The 18,465-nt window shown below is 41.3% G+C and overlaps 1 protein-coding gene across 2 annotated transcripts in view; it reads right to left on the bottom strand.

Moving 5' to 3' along the window:
* Positions 1–218: 218 nt before the first annotated feature.
* ABTB3 (ankyrin repeat and BTB domain containing 3) overlaps positions 219–18,465 on the bottom strand; it is a 241,841-nt gene continuing 223,594 nt past the window's right edge. For both annotated transcript variants that reach the window (XM_035128402.2, XM_035128401.2), the window contains one exon: positions 219–17,954. In XM_035128402.2, the coding sequence (XP_034984293.2) occupies positions 17,745–17,954 (210 nt within the window). In that variant the 3' untranslated portion in view covers positions 219–17,744. The remainder of the gene's footprint in view (positions 17,955–18,465) is intronic.

The following is an 18,465-nucleotide window of genomic DNA, read 5'->3' on the forward strand; positions in this document are numbered from 1 at the left end:
TTTAAAATAAGTCTTGAAACGTTTGCGGCCCCACATCTTTGGGAAACTGCCCTGGGAAGTTAGAATAGCCCCTTCCATGTATGCATGAACTTTAGGAGATTCTAAATACTTACTTGGTTACTGCACTTTGAATTGAAGTTTTATATGCTGTTGTTTGTTATTTTAATTATTCAGGTACTGAATAGACTTGATTATTTAGCCTGTATTATTTAGTGTGTTGTAATTCACATTGTAGAGGTTTTGCCAGAAAAGCAGGCTAGAAATATGAAATAATTGGCTATAACAGCAAAATCAACAAATTGTCTCACGTTCCAGAAAGGTTGGTGAAGGCTGATGCCATTGCTGAAGGCTTAATTTGGTACTAGGAGATACAGCTTCAAATCCCAACTCACTCCATGAAGCTCACTGGACAGCTTTGGGCAAGTCATTATCTCTCACCTTAACCTATTTCACAGGGTTCTTGGAAGGGTAAATTAAGCTGTGTGGCAAAACATTTCACCCACTTCAAGCTACTGTAGAAATTATTAATAGCAGAAGTATCAACATTCATAATTTCCTTTGTCTAATATTGGGCCATGCTGCTGCACTGATTTGACTTCTTAATGAGGATTTGGGCTAAGAGAGAAAACAAGATGAGAAGCATTGATTAAACCAAGAGAGCTATACCTCGCTTTGCACACATACGGTACCAAGTGCAAAGAGCATAGCTGCCAAGTTATCCCTTTTTTACAGGGATTTTCCCTTATGCTGAATAGACTTCCTCGCGAGAAAAGCGAAAACTTGGCAGCTATGGCAAAGAGACTTTCACTGCGTACATACTAACCTATTTACTCACCACTCCCTAGTGACTTTGTGAAATTGTAAGGATGACTGTGGTGTTTCGCCAGCCCCAGCACACTAAATGACAAGTTTATTATCCATAAAAACATATTTTAATGCCAACAACTAATTCAAAGTCAAATTCCAATGGTGCTCTTACAACAGAAATATACAATTTGCACAAAACATGGCTGATCTGACAAGAATGTTTTGCAGGCTAACAATATATATAGATATATGTATATAGATGTAGATAATTTTCTTATTAAAGAATTTTATTATGCCAGAAATCATGCAAAGAATTTCAGAGCAGTAAACACAATAGGAACAATCACTTGTTGACATTTCCAAAAACCATTCAAATACAGAAACATTAGGCTATAGATAAATATATACATACACTTATATTTTTGTTGCTGTTTGTGTGGTCCCTTCTGTGTTTCACTGAAGCACCCCACTCTACCCTACGGGGTCCTTATTATAGACGTCCAAAAATAAGATTTGGAGTATTTAACTACCAATACAGACCACCAATATAAACTCTTTGAGATTTCTACCTTAGATCCCTGTAAATGAGGCACTTAACCATTGGCTGGGAGTTGGGGCAGGAGTCAGCAACACAAGTGTCCACCTCCAAAGCCAATATTGATTCTAATCCATAGTCCTTGGATCATTTTGCTTGATGCCAAGCATGCTGTAGTCTGGTTCTAACACCCTTTAAAGTTTAAACAATGGTTTTCAAACTCTGTTCCAGGGAATGATAGCATCTACAGTGATGGGCAAGCTTTCCAGTAAAACTTGTCTACCATAGCTGATCTTTTCAGCAAGGAATCCTTGATTAGCACAATTATGACAATTGCCCACCACTATAGCCTGCTCTCTCAATCTGGAGTTGCAGGGGAGTGTTGTCTGTATTCCATGGGGCACTCTTAGTTGATGGGGAGTAGGCTGCCTCAACATTTAGTAGTGTTCCCAAGAAAATGCCCCCAAATTATCTGCAATAATGGCCTAGTTCACATACAACACTAAGTCATGGTTAATTAAACCATAGTTTCTTAATCCATGGTTTATTTGATAACCTGAAGCCTGTCTATGGTTTGTTTACTACCCAGAAACCACAGCCATGGTTTGTTGTTGGGTTATGAATCTTGGTTTGATTTAACTATGGCTTGGTGTAATATGGAAACCAAGCACTCTACCTTAACTATGGTTTCTCCCTCCCCCAAACCCTGACACTAATCTACAACAGCAAGAGCAGCTGGAAAACAAACCAAGCTTTGGAGAATCAAGCCATGGTTTATTTAATCATCTGTGGAACAAACTGGTGGCTAAACAAACAATGGCTTAATGTTAAGTGTAAACCAGGCCAATGGCAGGTCACCAGGAGCCCTTCAGTACACAAGCTGATGTGCTTCCTTAAAGGTAGAAAAGTTGAAAACCACAGCTTTAGAACCACATCCTCAAGAATCTGGATCCCTTTAATGCAGTAGTGCACAGCACCATCAACAAAACTAATCCAGTATGAATAGAGGACTTGTAATGTATCCTCTGGTGTTTAAATGTGCATATTAATATATACAAACAACCTTCATTTTTTAAAAAAATCAAGATGCAACACATTTTACTACTTTATTTACCCTGGTATGCTCCAAAGAATGTTCTTTACCTTGTTTTATTGCGAAGTCGCTATAGCCATGATCCATATAGCAGTTAAGCCAGAGTGCTGGCAGTTAAAGCAGACAAGGCTAATGTAGCTTGAGTCCAACTATAGAGGCTTAACTTGTTTGTGCTGCAAGACCATTTTACAGAATACAAATACAGCCACTTGTTGGCTACCTGCCAATGCAATCCTTGTGAAGCAACAAAACTCACAGATATCACCCAGTACATGGTAGATTGAATGGGCTACTCACCTCTAATGTCACTCAGCTGACTTTCAGATGTACACAAAATAGGCTGAATTGGCACAAAAACAAAAAAATTTGTTGGATTGGAAGGAATTGATTTAACTGAAACTAACTGATGTTGTGTCTGCATTCAGACTGTGATGACTGAACTATAGACACCAAATCTTACTCACTGAAAAACACACACCAAAAAACTAGACCATTGAGTGTCATTTCCATGCTCTCTTGATATGGGTGAAGTCTACTTCCATATACAGGTACCAATCTAAATGTTGATTAGCAAATGGACCAGATCTGCAACATCCTAACATCAAGTCAACAAGCCTGAACATTGCAATTGCTATTGTTTAAGCATTTCAATAACGTCCTCTCTCACAAAGCCACACAAAACACATACATTGCTAGGTGTCCTGATTTGGTAAGGATAATACAGGGAAAATTCCAGTCACATCATGAATCAAGATCTATCCCTTTCAAAAGAGGTATATAATTTGGATTTGTAAGGCATAAACAGGACCTTCCTATTATTTTCTATTTTCTTCTTTGCCCCCCCCCTTTTTGCATGAATTTTAATAGCCTATGGCCTGAATGTTGATGTCTGCAACCAGGCAAAACCTATGTTTGCATTTTTAACTGTCTCCATCAAGCCATGAGTAGGGTTCATTCAATGGCACAGGGCCCCTGAACAGGCCTATGAGATGAAGCCAACTCAGGCCCAGGGAATTCAGCCTGGCAGGCAAGGAGACAGAATCAATGAGGGGACCCCTGTGGAATCTGACATATTTGGGAAAGCAGAGTAGTTGCTCCTTCTGAAAACAGCCAGGGGAACAGGTCAATTAGAACAAAAATTTAAAAAGTCCCGGAAACTATAGCAGAATGTTTTAGGGCGAGACAGGATGGGACAAATAAGATCTGTGTATGTACATATTTGACACAGGGCTTGTTTACTGACCAGCACTTAGGAGTTATTATCCAAGTCAAAATCTACACACAAGACTTTCCAGATACAGGTAGGTAGCCATGTTGGTCTGACGTAGTCGAAGCAAAACAAAAAAAATCCTTCTAGCAGCACCTTAGTTGGTTTCTAAGGTGCTGCTGGAAGGAAGACTTTCCAGAGTCTTCTACACCAGGCTTCTTCAACCTTGTGCCCTTCAGGTGTTATGAACTACAAGTCCCATAAGGATGTTGAAGAAAAATACCTATACTGGACCCCAGGCAAGTTGCACTAACAACTCCATACCTTTCAGTTTATTCTCTAGACCAAGGATACAGAACCGAGAAAATTTTACCAGGTGAGTAGAGTTTCCATGGGAAAGATCCATGAGTTCAGTCACAGCCCACTTTGGAGAGGGGGGTGTCATTTAAACTTTGTAGGGCAGTACTCATCTAACTTGTTCACTCCTACACAGTTCCGATAATGTTTCAATGGCCTCTAATTCCACAAGGAAGGAGTGCTAAATCAAGATCCCCTGATCTTCCCATGGCTCTTGGCACTCCACTCTACTTCTTGAAATTATAAGCAAAAGAGGTTGATGGGCAAAGTGGCCTCTTTTGTAGCAGAGAGGAATGGGCTTAATGGCTCAGAAATTTGTGGGGTCCCAGAACATGCCATACAATCTGGAAGACATAAAACATTTTCATATTGAAACTTCAAATTCTAATTGAGAATTCATACAGATCTGTGAAAATTTAAAGAGATTATATGTGATGGTGATGCATTTTGTCCTACTATGAGCCCTATCCCTCTCCAAGTCAAGTCAGTAATAAGAAGATCTGTATGGGAGGCAGGATTCATCTGTTAATGACTGTATAGTATCAGTTAAACCTGTCTCAATTATCTTCTTGTGCTACCAGCTTCTTGGCTTTAGATCAACCAAGTCACGTACAGTTGGCTCCCGGGAAAGAGCTAATGATTTTACGCTTGAAGAGCAAATCAGATTAGCCCATTTTTGAGTAACACAATTAAAATGACAACTTGTTGTCTCAAATGTTGCTGTGCGTCTAATACAATGTGCAAAACAGATTTGCAAAATTACATTTGGCAAAAGTATGGATCCTAATCTCGTTGAGAGGGTTTAAGAGAATGAGCAAGAGGAAGACTGGTGCTTAAAATATTCTAAGGTGTGCTCTTGGAAAATTACATGAGACATTCAGCATCTAATTGCGTGATTGAACATACTGTATTTTTCCATCTATAAGATGCCCCCCATGTATAAGACGCCCCCTATTTTTGGGGACTAAGATTTAAGAAAATGAAGGGAGACGCCCCCTAATTTTTGAAATTATTTTTAGGGGGGGGAACCTAGTCTTATACACGGAAAAATACGGTATGTGATTCACTCCATGCCGCCTACTGAATATATTATGCTGAAAACAAAACCTTTTGTTTTGACAGTTTAAAAAAAGCCAGTTCAATGCTAATGTCAAAATAGTAGCATATTAGCAAACCGACATTCATATGCTAGGCTGATGGCATTGTGTACATGGCATCCTCTTTTTCTGCTTCCGAGGGATGAGTAAAATAAATTGCTGTCTTGCATGTTTATTTCCTTAGTGCAGGAAGCTTGTTCCATTACACTATCTGGAAAAAAACACCCCATTTTCTATTCCTAATGCCGTCTTCCAAATAATTTGCCTATACTTGATTGCCATCTGCACAGTGGACATTACTGCTCAATAACTTGCATGCCTAAATAGTAAACATATTTACCTGGAAGAAAGCTTTGCAGTTTCCCACATTACAAAGCAGTTCTTAGGATTAAAATCTAAGGATGTGACATAAGTTGCCCTTGAGTAGTTGTTGTTTTTCTGTAACCAATAGCTAGTATGGAGGGCCTCAAATCAGGTCAGGACCATGACATGGGGGAAGGGGAGCTTTAACTATTTGCCACCATTTTGGGCTCAAATGAAATTGGCTCCAACTCTGCCTGGGCAGAAATCTTCCACTGGAGCTCATACATTTAAAGTATATGGCTTCCCCCAAAGAATGCTGGGAACAATAATAAGGATGCTGGGAACTGTAGCTATGTGAGGGATAAATGACAGTTCCCAGGATTCTTTGAGGGAAGTCATGGGTGTTAACATGGTATAAATGTGGTTTAAATCTATGATGTGCATGTGATATACCAATTCCTATTTAGAGTTTTGTATTAAATATTTGTGGATATTCAAGTGTTGCACAAAGTGTTGCAGTCTCCCCGGAACACATAATTTCCTGGAACAGCCATTGTTTGCCTATACCTATTCACACAGACTATCTATGTCATAGAGGAAGGGGTGACTAAGGCATGCAGCCCTATTATTCCTTTTAGTTTTGACACGGCTTGACTGATCCCTAACAGCAGGTGCTAACATTTTGTCAAATTTGGGAATTTCATCTTTCAGATGCCAAAATGCATCAGCAGCATTCAAGAAACCCAAACTAATAGGAACAACTACACATTCTGCCTTTGCAGCTTCCAATGTGGTTTGTGACAACATACCCACACTCACAATTTCACCATTCTTGGCAAAAACAATTGTATCTTTCCACGAATCCCTCTGGTTTATCTCCTCCATAGACATTCATCCCCCAATTTCCCTCTCTCAAATTTAAGCACAGATGCTGGACCTAACCTCATGACAGATGAGAATCATCCTGGCTAAAGTGGGAATAAAGTGTGAAACTAATTTGACCCATTAGAGCAAAAGGTGCAGAGAACAGACAGCTTGAAACAACCATTTTTGAGGTTTGAGCTGATTAGGAAAGTTACAGAGATATATTTTTTTCGGGTGGGGGGGAATCTGGAGTTTACTTACATTTGCTCTGGGCTGATACACATCTAAAGCTGTTTGTTCTGGGATCCCTGCCATATCTGCTTTATGAATCTGAAAACAAACTGATTATAGAACAGTTCCCCAGTGCTTTCTCCTCCAAAAGTAACCAGGTCCCCTGAAAAACAGCACAGCTCTAGTCACCAGCATATTTTCTATGCACTTAAAAAAAGCACACACACACACAAAACAGCAATTTTGGTGTGTGTTCACAGGTCATATTTTGGGAGACAGAAGGAGCAAACAGCCACCATATGGCTAATGCAGGCTCTCCTTCTCGATTGCAAATCAGTTCATGAAGTTGCAAATCATGAAGTTCAGGGTCACCCAATAACCATCTTAGCTGACCAACCTGTGGCATGGGTAGCAAGGAAGTGTGGCACTCCTGGAAAGGTCACAGCAAAAAGCCATATCTACAGTCATGCTTGCTTCTCCAACACTCTTCATCTCATCAGGCCCAGAAGCAAAACCACACTGAGACATAAGTGGGAGGAAGGTGAAACAGCTGCATTCATTGGGGATGCGGCACCTTCTCAGTTTTAGATTGGATTTGGTGGCGTACTCATCAAAAAAGTTGGTCACAACTGCATAATACACATGGAACTACTATTGTAATGTGAGTGATGGCCCTGCAGAGATGCCTGGCAGTGTAATGCCCACCCTCTTCCTCTGGTCATTTTGCCAGACCAAGATAGGACCACATGCACATGTACTGTGCTTCCTCTGAATGACCAAGGGGTTGCTTGTTGGGGTGGAGTTTAAGGCGACCACCTTTGGAACCCTGGGTATGCCCCAAATAGGCACAAGTCACACTAGCTAGTGAGGTAGGTTTCAGGGAACCGAGGCAAAGAGATCGTGCCTTGTGCAAGGGAACAGCATGCCTCCACGACAGAAGAAAGAACTTCAGACCAGATCTCCCAGATTCAAACCCAACTCTTTTATCTATCAGACCACTGAAGCAAGTACAGCAAAATAAAGGGTAGGTGTTCAGAGGTGGCTAGCTCAAGGAAACCGTATGACCTCATGGCAGAAATGGAGCTTTAGAAGTAGCTATCTCTAGCAGGCAGCAGATCAAACCATGCACTTGCTAGTCACAATTTCATCTAGTGCATTAATCACCACAATGTTGTTGTGGCTGCTGTTGTTTTTATACCCTGCTTCCTCCCATAGGAGCCAATGGGAACTTACAGCATGTTCCCCCAGTCCCTAGGCTGATCCCAGGCTACTTTGTGGTGGCTAGAAGGCCTTACAGAGATCTCAAGAGGTACACAACCTTTTCTCATTGCTTGCTGTCAAGAAGCAGATTCTGATCACCTCTAATTTGTTAGCAAAGACAGAACTGGAGTGGAGAATAATATTTAAAACATGAGCACTGTCAATTGGCCTGGCCTTCTTCAAAGACAGGGATAGGGTACCTGTTATTGGTCTCCAACTCCCATCAACCTCAGTTGCAGTTCAAAACCATATGGAGGACAACAGGTTCTCCACCACCACCACCACTACTACCGGTATTAAAATTTGTCAGTTGCTTTATCTTGCCCAAGGCAATCCAAAGTGACTTACAACTGTTCTAGGACTCAAGAGCTTTACTTATCTATTAGATCTAATGCATGTGTATGCAGACAAACACACAAATGGATACATAATAAATAATACCCTGTATCTTTGTCAAAGAACACTCCCAAGTTAACAGAAGAGAACTACACACCCATTCATCAGAACCTTGAAACAGGGTATCACTTATCTCTAGAGAGTAACGTAGTCAAACAGGTCTTTTTGTACAACAGAAGTTTCTCAGAATTCTAGATAGTACACCAGACAACTTCATAGAACCCAAGAGAAAACAAATAATCCTCACCTCCACAGAACATACCAGTGATCTAGCCCAGGCACAGGCAACCTTGGCTCTCCAGATGTTTTGGAACTACAGCTCCCATGATCCCTGACCACTGGCCCTGCTAGCTAGGGATCATGGGAGTTGCAGTTCCAAAACATCTGGAGAGCCAAGGTTGCCTATGCTTGACCTAGCCCTATCTCTACCCTTCAGGTGATAATGGACTACAACTGCCATAGACCCTGACCATTGGCCAAGCTGGCTGGGAGTAATTGGAGTTGGAGCCCAAGAATATCCAGAGGCCACTAGTTTGGGAAAGGCTTCCAGAAAACCATGCATAGTACTGTTCTGTACATTTTCATGAAAGAGAATTTCACCACAGCACTGTGAAATCCGTAATTGAACCCCCTATAGGCCAATGGAACAATGGAGACGGAATTCAGCTCATCACATTGTCAAAGCATCTTTGCTCTACAGAACTCCCTGGAAAGTGAACTTCATAGCTCCTTTGTGTCCTTTAAAAAAGAGCATTTTGAGATGAAAACCTAATTTGGAACACAGCCACAATAAGGAGTTTAATATCCCACAGCACAACGCAGAAATTAAAGGCAGGAAATATATTCTCTGTGGAATTTTGCTGAGCATGGTGTAACTACTTCAATGATAATCTTGCAAGGGCTTTAGTTTGACAGCTTTAACTTATTCCAGTAAAAAAATAAAAGTGGGGAGGGGAGAGAACAGAAACAGAGGTACTTTAATGGTGTAAAGTCTTTGAAAGGTGTTGCCTTCAGCAACTGGCATGCCAAGACCTGGTGCTGTTGCACAGGTGGGTGGGTGGGTGAGTGGCGGGGGGGGGGGATATACCACCTTCAAAGTTACCCACACTGAACCTAAAGAATGCCTGTGTTCTCTGGCAGTTGGCTAGCCTCAGGTTTCTGACAAAACAAACTGGGTTATGAGATCCTTTTGCCTTTACATAATAGTTTCATTGTGGAGGAAACTTAATGGGGCTCCTACACTGCAACGCTTAATGGCACTATTGAGAAAGAGAACAGCTGCAGTTCACAGACTGTTTACTTTGAAGTGGCACAAATGTTAAGTGGCTTGTGGCCTGTGGGCAGCCAAAACACAAGATGGGAATACCGGTATTTGGCCAAGGGTGTATGTGTGTGCAGGGGGGGGGGGGCGGCGGCGAGTGTTTTAACAGTTGAATGGAAAGTAAAAAAAAGAAAGGATTCATTTAAGTAACCTAGAATAATAAATGGCCGGATATTTAATTTATCCCCCAAAGAAGGGTTGCAGGATGAATAAACATTGCCATGACTCAAACTTTGGATTTGATTTTAGTGGCTTGAAAGCTCAAGGCAGGGATAGGGAACCTGTGACCTTCAGATGTGACTGGACTAGAGTTTGCACCATCCCTGGTTATTGGCTGGCTGGGGCTGATGGAAACCCACCAACTCTGGAGGGCCAAAAACTCCATTTCTGGCTTCAGGCCAACACAGAGAGGCAAACATGGGGTTACCATTGAGTACAGTTAGCCGATAGCTTAGCATATGACTGCAGTGCTAGACCCACTTACTTGAGAGTGAGTCCCAATTGACTCAATGGGGCTTCCTTTTGGATAGACATGTATAGGATTGCACTGTATATAATTTGTGTTTGTTGCGTTCACACTTCATATTTCTATATGTAAATTTAAAATACTGTACCAGTATATTGGGCATGCTCCTAAAATATAACATTATATACTGGACTTTAGCTTTAGGATTGTCATTACTAGGTGTACTTTGGTGCCCCAATCATTTTCAAACCCAGTCATTTTCAGGCTCAAATGTGACTTTAAAAAAGAAATCAAAATAAAATGATAAAGTCATGTTCCTCTTTTACTCCCCAGCAAGTGTATACTTCTACATGTGCATTATTTCTTAGTAGACTGAAGAATTCCTCTGCGCATGCTTCAGAAAAGTGCTAAGGAGAATGTAGCTGATGATCCCACAGACCTTTCAATAGGAATATATCAGTACTAAGGGAAGAAAGGTCACAATGCAAGCCTATATGTGCCTACTCAGAAGTAAGTCCCACTGAATTCAATGGGGCTTACTGGATAAAAGATTGTGACCTGAATGAAGGCAATCAAATTTGATCAGAAAAGTACATTCAGACAAATTCACATCAGCCTCACAATGGAACTATTTAAACTCAGTTAAAGCTGAATTTTCATTTCATGTTGATGTCCATATGCAACACTTTCTACTTCTCTAACAGAGAAAAACAGGCACAAGGTTGGGGCTTGGCAGCCTGAGAAGGTAAGTGCTCTACGTCCCTATTCCATTTCCTCCATCTATGGCCAGGGATGGTGAGCCTATGGCCCTCCGGATGTTGCTGGACTCCAGCTCCCATCAGCCTCAATGAGGATGCCAATGGACAGTGATGACTGGAGCTACAGTTAAACAATATCTGGAGGGCCAGAGATTCCCTATCTCTGGATTAGTTGTTGTACAGTGGTGCCTCACAAGACGAATTTAATTCGTTCCGTGAGTCAATTCGTTTTGCGAAAAAATTGTCTTGCGAATTGCGGTTTCCCATAGGAATGCATTGAATTTTTTAAAGAATTTTGCCCATAGGAATGCATTAATTAAATTTCAATGCATTCCTATGGGAATCCGCGGTTCGCAACACGAATTTTTCACAAAACGAATTCATCTTGCGAGTCACCATCAGATCGCAAGACGCATTCGTCTTGCGAAAAATTCGTCTTGCAGGGCATTTGTCTTGCGAGGTACCACTGTAATCAGAATGAGAGCAAACTCTTCTGTAACAGGCACTGTGGACAAATGGGAAACCACTAAACCCCCATAAATAACAGTTAAGTGACTTATTCAGGAACTATGGCTATATTTGATGTAAATATCTCCCGACTACCAATCTCCCTTTTTACCGTAGTAGTAGTAGTAGTAGTAGTAGTAGTAGTAATTTATTATTTATACCCCGCCCATCTGGATGGGTTTCCAACTGGGCGGCTTCCAACAAAATATTAAAATACAATGGTCTGTTAAACATTAAAAGCTTCCCTAAACAGGGCTGCCTTCAGATGTCTTCTAAAAGTCTGGTAGTTGTTTTTCTCTTTGACATCTAGTGGGAGGGCATTCCACAGGGTGGGTGCCACTACTGAGAAGGCCCTCTGCCTGGTTCCCTGTAACTTGGCTTCTCGCAGCAAGGGAACTGCCAGAAGGCACTCGGCGCTGGACCTCATTGTCTGGGCAGAACGATGGGGGTGGAGATGCTCCTTCAGGTATGGACCGAGGCCATTTAGGGCTTTAAAGGTCAGCACCAACACTTTGAATTGTGCTCGGAAACGTACTGGGAGCCACTGTAGATCTTTTAAGACCAGTGTTATATAGTCTCGGCAGCCGCTCCCAGTCACCAGTCTAGCTGCCGCATTCTGGATTAGTTGTAGTTTCCGGGTCACCTTCAAAGGTAGCCCCACATAGAGCCCATTAGAAACTCTTGATCTATTTCACATCTTTAAGAACAAAGGCAGATGTAACATTTGAAGAGGAGTCACAGCAGGTTCTGTGTCCTTGCTTATAAAGTTGTACAGAAAATGTCCTTGTTATTTGCTTGCCAGTTTTCCCCTCCCCTGTTTCCATGCAGACTGCCTGCCTTTTTATTCTTTAAACTGTCTGTCACACATGTAACTTTATTGGCATATACATTTCTCTGTTAGCATATTAAAAAGAAAGTTACAGGATTGTGGTTGTATTTTGGTGACATCATTGGAACTAGCCAATTCATTGCCATAGCTGTTTCCCCTTGACCCCGCAAAGAACAAAACAAAGCTGCATTGAATGCAGTGAGGGTCCTTCCAAGCCTGCCTTCACTGCTCTATAAATATTACACCTGTCTTTGACAAAAATGTTTCGAGGTCACCATGGTCTCCTTTTCAAAAAATTGTCCAGTGCATGTAGCATTCTGTATCCAGCCCTCAGCCTGCTTCTCTTGCTTCAGATTTGATTCCTTTCGAATAATTTTTTTTGTTTTTGTTTTCAGCACAAACACATGGCCACCTATGATCCTGTTTCAGTTTTTCAAGTCTATGGGTAATAAACTTCACTATACGGCTTTGCCTACCACAGTATAATCCTTAGGCAACTGATCATTTTCCTACTGGAAAACATATGGGAATTAGCTCTTATAAAAGGATATAGAAAAGTTCTGAAATACAGAACAAGTTGTGTGGTTCCACTCCCTCCCCTGGAAGGCCCTGTTTTAGGCTCCTGAGAGAAAATATCACCTTTTAAGAATCATATCTAAGGATAGTTCTCTACCTAACCATTTTTAAATAAATTACAGAAAAGGAAGATGATGAGAGTTGTTTTATTGTGGAGCTGGCTGCAGAGGCCTAAATGAAATTTGAGGAAAAACTGGGAAGAGTGAAAAACTACCAACTTATTAGTGAAAAGAGTTAGGCAGCAATCCTATACCCACCTACCTGGGAGTAAGCCCCAATGAAATCAGTGGGACTTACTTTGGAACAGGCAGGTGTAGGATCACACTGCTGAAGAGCTAAATGGAAGCTGATGAAATGGTAACATTTACAAACCGTGTAATTAAGATATAGTCAAAAGGTGCAGGTGCAGACTTTCTTAGCTATGTATCTCTATCATAGGGTAAAGGTTGCACCCACTGAATTTATACTTGCTACACAGCTCTTGGAGGCATAAGGGTCTGTTAGAAATATTAACTGTGAGTCAGAAAGTCAGAGAAATATTTAGATATCGGATATAAAACTTGGTTATAAACATTAAGATGCAGCAAACAGTCCACCTGGATAGATAACAGTTGATCTTTCAAACAAAGAATGTTTCATATCATTGTGCTAGATTTGATTTCTTTTTTTTTACCTCTCCTCTGTATCTGTGTTTTATTTTTCTACTTTTACATTTATTTTCGTTTGCCATATCCATCATTTAAATTGTATTCTGTATGTGTTCATGCCAATAAACCTTTAATTATTTTATTTTATTTTAAAGTGTATAACAATCCGCAGCTAGGATTATATGGCTTGTTTGGGGGCGGGGAGGTGCCTGGATTGCTTATTCATTTCTTGATACTTATGTAATTGAGCAAATAGAAAAATGAGTCACATTCATGGAAGATAATCCTGTCAAAGTCTACAAACTAGGGCAGCTAAATGGGTATGCGCTTTCAGAACCAGTACACCTCTAAACACCAGGTGCTGGGGGTATACAATGTGGGAGGGTGGCTGCCTTCATGGCTCACTTTTAGGCTTCCTGGCAGGATCTGGTTGGCTACTGTGGAATCAGGAGGCTGGACTAGACTGATCACTGGCCTGATCCAGCAAGGCTTGTGTTCTAGTTTTAGCTAAATCACAGCCTCTCTCACATGATGCCCTCTAGGGATCGCACTGTAATACTTTACCGACTCGGAACCATATACTGTATCCTTAAGACCCTTTTTTGAATGCTATAAGGCAGGGGTGGCCAACTCCCAAGAGACTGCGATCTACTCACAGAGTTAAAAACTGGCAGTGATCTGCCCCCTTTTGGGGGGTTCAGGTCAAAGTTGTTGAACTTTTTTTAGGAAGGAGGAAGACCAATTTTTTGGGGGGGGGGTTCAAGTCAAAGTTGTTGAGTTTTTTCAGGGAGGAGGTAAAATGTTGAGCTTTTTTAAGGGTAGCCACAGTTGTTCAGCTTCTTTGGGGGGAGCCAATGATCTACCAGTGATCTACTGCAGACATCCAGTGATCTACCGGTAGATCACGATCTACCTGTTGGACATGCCTGCTATAAGGGATGGAATCCACTGAGGGATTTTAGATTTAGAGGGAGAAGTGAGGAGGATGGTAGTGAAGAGAGGAGGGGAGGGGAGGTTACCTAAATTGATTCCATGACACTAATCCAATATGCATTGACAATGATATACCTGTAAAGCTCAGACATTTGAGGGAAATGGCAGACCTGTTTCAATCTTCTTTTTGAAGAACACAGCAAAAACATCTGGAAGGATAACCAAAAGTAGAAGGCGTTGCTGTAGCAAGGAAGCGATCACTTCTTGTCATCATTTCCATTTGCAACCCCATCATTGGCTCGGAATCCTAAGAAAGGAAATTCCACACAAGGAAGGTTTCCCATTCACCTTTACAGGCAGCTTACCTACTTATTTTAAAGCACAGCCCCAGCCCACTTAACTATTACTGAGGTCCCGGTATTAACTTTTTACTTCTGTCAGGTTTTCCCACATTTAACCGTTTACTTCTGTTAGCTTAACAGAATGAAATTGAAATACCTAGAAAATTAATTTTCAGTTATTTTTAAATGGTATTTTAATCAAAAGATTTTTATATACATTCACACCATTCAACAGACTACAGCAAACTTTAGAACACCTCAGGTTTTTTTATATAGTCATATGTTTATTTGGCTTGTCTCTTGGCTGATGTGCTTAACGCGTAGGTTTGAGTTGCAAGGGGCCCCAATTTGACCACCGCTTCATATCACCTGCTGGGGGTCTTCTGTCCTTTTGAGCTAGATTTCCACTCATGCCTGCAGCCCTCTGCAAAGGAGGAGACCTCATGAATAATGTAGGATGGGGTGCAGGCAGCTGGGAGGGAATAGCTTTCTTCTGTTATCTTAAGATCCAAACCATTGTGCTATATAGTCTCTAAATTAATAGCCAAGGCTACAACTTGGGTTGTAGCCCAATGCTAGTCCTACTCAGAGCAGACCCAATGAACTCAAAAGCCATGGGAAAAACTTAGATCAGGCACCCCCAAACTTCGGCCCTCCAGATGTTTTGGACTACAATTCCCATCTTCCCCGACCACTGGTCCTGTTAGCTAGGGATCATGGGAGTTGTAGGCCAAAACATCTGGAGGGCCGCAGTTTGGGGGTGCCTGACTTAGTTGAATACAACCCTCTATTCCCCCACCCAGTTCATCTACAAAAGTATGCCTTAGGTCAGGGCTAGCCAAAGTGGTGCCACCCAGATGTCAGCAGACTTCACGTTCCATCATCCTTGACCATAGGCCCTGCTGACTAGGGCTGATGGGAGTTGTAGTCCACTGATGTATGGAGGCCGCCAGGTTGGCTGCCCCTTATATTAGAGTTGAACCGGTCTGTGAGTAGCAATAGCCTCTGGTTGTTTTCACAAGTAGTTAATGCTGAATGATGGCCTACAAGAAGCCACAATTGGACCGTGGCCTTGCATCACATACCATAAAGCATAAAATTGCTTTTCGGCATTTGAAAATTGCACAACAAGTTGCATTGAATAGAACATGCATTCAATGAAAAAAAAAACCAAAACACCCCTGCTTACTATCCCCATATTAACAACATTCACAAATGATGACTCTTGGTATTGCTTGTGGAAAAACATCCTTCAAGAGTCTTTTCCCTGCTGCATTGATCCCCAACACTCACTATTTGGCAGCTCAGCAGTTAATACCCAGGAGGCCCTTCAAATGTCATAGAAGGGTTACAGCAACCCATCCCCCCTTGGTGTACGGCTGTTTGCGGTGACCAAGGAAGCACGGCAAATATAAAGGAAGCACCCAAGGGAACAGAAATCACACTGGTCAGGTTATTGTCCCTGTCAGCACTGCAGTGCAAACATTCACAGTAAGCCAAGTTGCCCATTACAGACAATGGGTCCGGGGTGAGCATTACTCCATTATTTAATTGCCATGCTGTGCCTCTGTAACATTACCGGTAGTTTAGGCAAGTTTGCAGTGTTGCTGCAGGAATGGTATAAACCAAAAAAAAAGAGGATTTGACATTTAGAGCCACAGAATAGCCCCTTTTTTCTTGTTGTCCAATATAAAAAAAATCTGGATTCCTGAACATTTTAAAAAAATCTGTCAATGTGAATTAGCACCTTATAGAAAAGACCTAGGATTTACTTTGAACTGGCATTATGAAAATTTCCAAAGTTTATGAACCAGACATAATTTCCCCAGGGGCATGGCAGGGCGGGGCAAGGCAGGGCAAGCAAATTGACACAACTTTGTCAAGGAAAAGGTACCTTGATAAACATTGTGATGGAAACTAAATGGTCAGGAATCTGTGTGGCACTTAATAGGTTCGTCTTGCTAAAAATATGCTGCTAAACAACTTGAGGCCTGCTACAGGCTTCCATGAGCACATAACCTACACATTCTCATTATACGGCAAGAAATCAGTCTATAGTACATATTTAATATATAATTAAAATAAATCATCTTCTTCATAACCTCTGCCCAGTAGCAAAATACCAACATTTCTCATGAATTGTTGACCCAGTATTGATCTCTCTCATATAATAACTACAAATCATCTTCTCTAAAATTATTCTCCATGGGAACTATGAACCCCCAGAAAACGAAACTCTGAAATATATTTCACAAATGAAGTTTGACAAAGAACTAACATTGCATTGTTTTCTTTTTCTTGGCAAAATTAAGCACAAACGTAACATTTCACAGGTACTGTAACCATGCAAATGCATGTTAAAATTTCATTGCTGTTTTAAACCCCAAACCACAGTTAGCATGCAATTTCCCCCACCCCAACTACTGAGTCCTTGGTAATGCACCTCTTTGGTGTAACCGTGAGCCATTGGGGCAAGATTATACCACTTTTAAAAGTAAAGTGTATGCGCAGAACCTTTTCAGATGTATGTTCACACAGTGTACATCTTACCATAAAAAAAACAAAAATTAGGGAAAAAAATGAACCCCAAACTTAACATGTAACATACATTCTCAAATATGTTGAAAACAAAATTTGGAGCTTAAGAAAATAAAGTGGGAGGGAACCCTGCAAGGCCACCCCATTTTTTAATGAACAATTTAAAAAAGTTCCCACCACTAAAAATTCGCCATACTACCAGATCTTATGTTTCTCAAATGCACAATACAATGGACTATGGGGCAAGAAGAGTGCAGGTCTCAAAAAGAAGAAGAAGTAGAAGTATGACACTGTGTTACAAAAACAACCTGATGCGTTGGTTTTGTCAAATAATAGTTTCGTGGCATTCTTGGTCTAGGATGGGCTTCTGCTACGTACGGGTGCATGGCCCAGCTTCAGTTGGCATTAGCTGCATGACAGCACTTCCGCGTTCAGAATCTGAACAGCAATATATCCTTGTAGTTCCAAAAATGCATAGCAGTCACATGTACCCTAACCTTTTGCCCAGGGGAAGTTTCAAGCAAGTGACAGCACCTTTGGCCCACAACCGCAATGTAATACTCCCATAGGAAAAAATAGCGTTGTATATATTCTCTTAAGAAACTGCACCAGCAACATTTTCATTTGCAGTGCTTCCCGCTCCCCCCCCGGTCAGAAACATCAGGCTCTTCCTGAACTTTATACAATGGAGCCTTTTGAAGATGACAAATGAATCGACTGGATCCGTGATGCCAACGTCCTCTGCAAATCTTGTAGTACGTTTTGGCCAGACGAGTCTCCGTTCTTGTCGTACAGCAGCTGTTTGAAAGCTTCATTTTCTATGAGGACCATCATGTTTTTTAGAAAGTAACCCTCACAGTAGGAAGCTAGTTCTGTTACTCCAAGAAACTGAAGACAAGAGGAAATGAGGCCCGGGGGGGGGGGGGGGAGAAAAGAAAAGGAAAAGGAAAAAAATTTTTAGTCAAGTTTATACACAAGTATAAGACAGAATTCATTAGAACTTAAGAAGAGGCCTGTTGGTTCAGACCAAAACAAAAACATTTTGTCAATGTTTTTTTAATGAAGTTCTCAATGGATCTTTTGTTGATTATATGCCTCTATGTTGTACTTCATCTTGCTATGCTTGGATTATAAATTCATGAAGAAAACCAAACAATTCTTCTGTTCTTAGAGTGGCCAACCAGAAGCACATGAGAAACCCACAAGTAGAATATGGGTGCAACAGTAGTCTTCCCACTCATGACTGATATTCAGAGACATACTGCCCCGGATACTGGAAGTACTGTAACACCTTGACTGGCAGTCATCTTCATAGTTTTCTCCGCCATGAGTTTGCCTGTTTCCTTTTAAAAGCCATTCAAGCTGGTGGCCATCACTATATGTTCTGGGCCCAAGTTCC

Source organism: Zootoca vivipara, chromosome 10 (assembly GCF_963506605.1).
Source record: "Zootoca vivipara chromosome 10, rZooViv1.1, whole genome shotgun sequence".
Classification (NCBI taxonomy): Eukaryota; Metazoa; Chordata; class Lepidosauria; order Squamata; family Lacertidae; genus Zootoca; species Zootoca vivipara.